This window comes from Lactuca virosa, chromosome 3 (assembly GCF_052849685.1).
Source record: "Lactuca virosa cultivar CGN04683 chromosome 3, Lactuca_virosa_CGN04683_v6, whole genome shotgun sequence".
In the NCBI taxonomy this organism is placed as follows: Eukaryota; Viridiplantae; Streptophyta; class Magnoliopsida; order Asterales; family Asteraceae; genus Lactuca; species Lactuca virosa.
The window spans coordinates 370,370,938-370,375,657 of record NC_136428.1 but is presented as its reverse complement, the minus strand read 5'-3'; the positions used below and the strand labels follow the sequence as shown (position 1 = coordinate 370,375,657).

The window sequence follows — 4,720 nt, the reverse complement described above, 5'->3', positions numbered from 1 at the left end:
TCTCAGTCGGGCTGGTTATTTACCCTAAATGGAGGAGCAATAACTTGGAAAAGTTCCAAACAGGAGACTGTAGCTGATTCAACATGCGAATCAGCGTACATAACAGCAAGTGAAGCGTCGAAGGAGGCGATACAGCTAAAGAACTTCATCGGAGACCTTGGAGTTGTACCAGCTGTAAAGGAGCCTTTGGAGATTTTCTATGATAGCGAGAGTGCGATCGCCTTAACCAAGGAACCAAGGGATCATGGCAGATCCAGACACATCGACAGAAAATATCACTTCATAAGACATCGGATAGAAGAAGGACTCCTCGTAATAAAGAGGGTATCTTCAGAGGAGAACCCAGTAGATCCCCTTACGAAGGGACTGAGTAGGGTTAAGCACTTGCAGCATGCTAGGAGTATTGGGCTAAAAGATGATATTAGTTTTAGTGATTAGATAGTTATTTAGAAACTTGTAATAGATAAAATGTAATTGACATTTGATGATTGAATAAAAGGAGTTTTATTTATGAGTAAAGTTACTATCTTGTGTCAATTGTTTACTATTGTTTCAATTTGCATGTTTTGACTTCCAGAATAATAAGATTATTCAAACCATCCACAGTCGATCATACTTTGGAAGTAGTCTATGAGGTTAGACTGTCATGAATTGGCTTGTATATTGTCTAAGGCGTTTAGACATAGCAAAGGTTTGCTACAACGTTCATAAGTGCTCCTGAAATAAGATTTGAGTATTGTATTAAACCCACGCTCACATGAATCACTTCATGGAATTTATCACGAGTGATTGTGAGACGATAATATCGTATAGTCTTCAAACCAAGATATATGAGTTGTTGATTGCCAGTTGGTTGTGCATTGATAGTACGAAAACACATCAGTAACTAGATGTTATAAAACATGTTGTTGTGTATGATTTAACAAGTAATCAGTACAAGCATATAAGTCGAAGTTTATCTGTTACTTTTATCCTAAGAGGATTAAAAGCGATATCTTGGGCCCCTCGATGATTTTGTTTTGACATATGTGCTGGCCCGGTCAGGACTCAATTGATATGTTCAATTAAGTTCTATGTCAAACAAATCGGAAATCAGGAAACAAACTGCTAGACAATAAGTATGACTATGTTCCATGTATTTGTCCACACGATATATTTAAGAACAGAGGATTATATGATTCCTTATCTAAAGGACGCGTTATTGATCAGAGTTGACAACGGCTTTTGAGAGCTACGATTGCTAGTCGGTTTTTGAAGTCGTACTTGCATTTATAGTTATTACACTTATCCAATTGGGAGACTGTTGGATTAGGTGTCTAAGCCCATAACTATAATTGGTATGTACTTGACCCGATAGTAGCATGGTCCATTTGGGTTGCATTCACCGAAGCAATTTGATAGGAAGGATATTTGAGAAAGAGGTTATTTGTGATTTATTAATATATTATAAGAACAATATATTAATTGAGAAATCATATTATTTAATTGGTATTGATCAAGAATTAATTTGGAATTAATTTAGTGATCAAATGAGACTGATTAAATTAACAGGGGCTGATTATGTAAATCAGTGATACATATTTTGGGCTTATGATCCATGATTGATTAGTGATGGACTAAGCTTATGTGAGAGTCCATGAAGTGTTAGTCCATATGAATTATTGGATCAAATGCCTAAGTGAATGGATTAGGGTTTACAAGTGACCCTTGGAATTCTACACTATATATGTAACCCTTAAGCCCTTAAAATCGGTACACAAGTATGCTAAGAAGAGTATAGACGATTTTAGTGCCTCCTAAACCTCTCTCATAATCATCCATTTGTTCTTGGTGTTTTGTGACTTATTTTAGGCATCACATTTGAGGTGCTAAGATCTTGTAAGGCCAAGTTCTACAAGCTACAACAAAGAGGTAATCATCTTACTTGATTTTATGTTTCAATTATCAAAGTTGTATGCTAGTTAGGCTTCATGCTTTGGAAAAATGATATTGCATGTATAACTTGAGAAAACTTAGATCCAAAGCATCTAGGGTTGTATGTGCACCATAGGAATGTTATAGTGCTCAAAACCCTTCAATATTGCCGACTTGGATTTGGAAACGTTATGTGTTTAGGATTGTAATAGTATGATTAATGAGTTAGAACTGGCATATAACTTTTCAAAACGATATGAAGGATTATGAGTCTAACATAAATAAAACCTTCCCTATAATAATAAACTCGTGTCCTGGTACACTGAACGCTTGATTTGGTGTATAGGTTGTCATGGTGAGAATATGTAGCGGATTAGGAAACGATAACAGAAATCAACAACCTGAACCTCGACGTGTGATCAAGCGTGTACCAAAAGTTGTTCCAGCAGCTGAACCGATCATGATGACAAGAGTTCAAGTCATGATTCGGGCATTGCTAACTGAGCAAATCGAGGAGACTAGAAAACTACTCCGAAGGAATAGGAGAGAAGTCAATACACCGATTGATGGAACCGGTGTTAAAGGAGGGACAATCCGAATAAGGGAGCTACAATCGGACTGTGGATCAAGTTGAATCGTGAAGGGTTAGTAGAAATAAACCTGACGAAGGGATCGAAAGAAATGGGTGCAAGTACAAGGACTTCATGGATTCCAAACCACCAAGTATTTCTAGAAACCCAACACCAATCGAATTTATCGATTGGATCTTGGAGATGGAGATGGTGTTTGAGAGTTGCGACTGCAGCAACAGACAGGAGACAGTCATCGCGGCCAGGCAGCTAAAGAATGGAGTATTAAGTTGGTGGAAGTTGTTGGTTGATACTATGCCAAAGGGAGAAGCCATTAAGATGTCATGGGAAGACTTCCTTGTGCAGTTGAAAAGAAAGTATTGCTCTGAGCAAGATCTTCTGGAGATCAACAATGAATTCCAGAATCTCAAGAAAGGAAAGATGAGTGTCAGTGAGTATGATGTAACTTTTTCCGAGAAGACAAAGCTAGTTACTTATTTGGTTCCTATTGAACTCTCCAAGATAAACAAGTTTTCTGGTGGACTACCGACGAATTTTGGTCCAATGATGAAGCTAGCAACCACTCTGAAAGCAGCCATCTGGGCAACTAAGAATGTTAAGACCCAAATAAGATAGAAGAGTCTGGACAGAGCTGAGTCGGTAGAGAGGAGGAAGTTTGAAGGATCATCAAGGTCCAATAAGAAGAGCATATTTTCGAAGACTGACCCCAACGACAAGAAGTTTGCGGTATCAAGGAAGTGAAGTGGTGCGAGAAGTGCAAGAAGGAGCACTTCGGGACATGCAACGAGGAAGTGACATGTTACAAACATGGAAGGACTGGTCACTACTCCAATGAGTTCACATTCAATAAGAGAGTGTGTTACGGATGTGGAGAGGATGGGCATATTCAGAAGGATTGTCCAAAGAATAAGGAGGCTGCAAAGCCAAATGTGCCACCAAAGCCAAAGGCGAGAGCATTCCAGATGACCCTAGAAGAAGCAGAGGAAGAAGAAGATGTCGCTTCAAGTACATTTCTAGTAAATGATTTGTCTGCCAATATTTTATTTGATTTCAGAGTGAACTACTCCCTTATTTCTCATAAATTTGGTAGAAACCTAGCACTGCCTATAGATAGACTAGATAATGACTTAATAGTCGAGGTTGCTAGTGGCAAGTTTGTATTTGTTTGCCATTATATGAAGAACATCATCGTTGAATTGAATGGGAATAAGTTCCATGAGGAATTATTGCCCATTGAGTTAAATGGTTTCGACATAGTATTAGGAATAGATTGGATTAGTGCGAACGATGTTGAGATACTATGTCGAAAGAAGATGGTGAGAATAAACCCTACTAGAAGAGAACCATTTATGGTGTGTGGGGAAAAACACCGAGTGAATAATGGAATCATCTCCATGATGAAAGTCAGGAAGTGTTTGGCCAAAGGATGTACATCATATCTGACATTTGTAATCGATGCGAAGAAGGAGAAAAAGGATATTTAGAGAATACCAGTGGTGTGTGACTTTCTAGAAGTATTTCCTGAAGATCTTTCTGGATTGCCCCTGATATACAAGTAGAGTTTCAAATAGACTTGTTGCCATGAACAACACCGATAGAAAAAGCACCAACATAGATAAAGGAGATTATGATGCAACTTCAGGAGTTGTTAGACAAAGGTTTCATTAGACCTAGTTCATCACCCTAGGGAGCTCTGATGTTATTCGTGAACAATAAGGATGGAAGCATGAGAATGTGCATCGACTACAGAGAGTTGAATAAGGAAACAATGAAGAATAAATACCCACTTCCTAGAACTGATGACCTGATTGATCAACTGTAAGGCACAAGCTACTTCTCAAAAATTGATCTCAGGTCAGGGTATCATCAGATGAAGGTGAGAGAGCAAGATGTCGAGAAGACAACTTTCAGAATGAGATACGGACACTACAAATTTTTGGTTATGTCGTTTAGACTAACCATTGATCCAACAACATTTATGGATCTGATGAATAGTGCTTGTAAACCTTTCATCGTTAGATCTTTAATAGTTTTCATCGACGACATTCTGATATACTCAAAGAGCCAGCAGGAGCATGGCAAGAATTTACGAGAAGTATTAGAAGTTTTAAATAAGGAGAAGTTGTACTCAAAGTTCTCCAAATATGATTTTTGGATACCACTCGTCCAGCAGACCAAGTTCCGCAGACCTTCACGAAATACCACTCGTCCAGCAG

At 38.3% G+C, this 4,720-nt stretch overlaps 1 protein-coding gene across 1 annotated transcript; it reads left to right on the top strand.

Moving 5' to 3' along the window:
• The first annotated feature begins 2,618 nt into the window (after nt 1-2,618).
• Nucleotides 2,619-3,119, top strand: LOC145164933 (uncharacterized). The gene has a single exon (XM_079083587.1). It carries the CDS (start codon nt 2,619-2,621, stop codon nt 3,117-3,119), a length of 501 nt encoding a protein of 166 aa, XP_078939713.1.
• The last annotated feature ends 1,601 nt before the right edge of the window (nt 3,120-4,720 follow it).

What these genes read in the sequence shown, in the direction of transcription:
- LOC145164933 (XM_079083587.1), top strand. Translation starts at nt 2,619, where the DNA reads ATGGATTCCAAACCACCAAGTATTTCTAGAAACCCAACACCAATCGAA.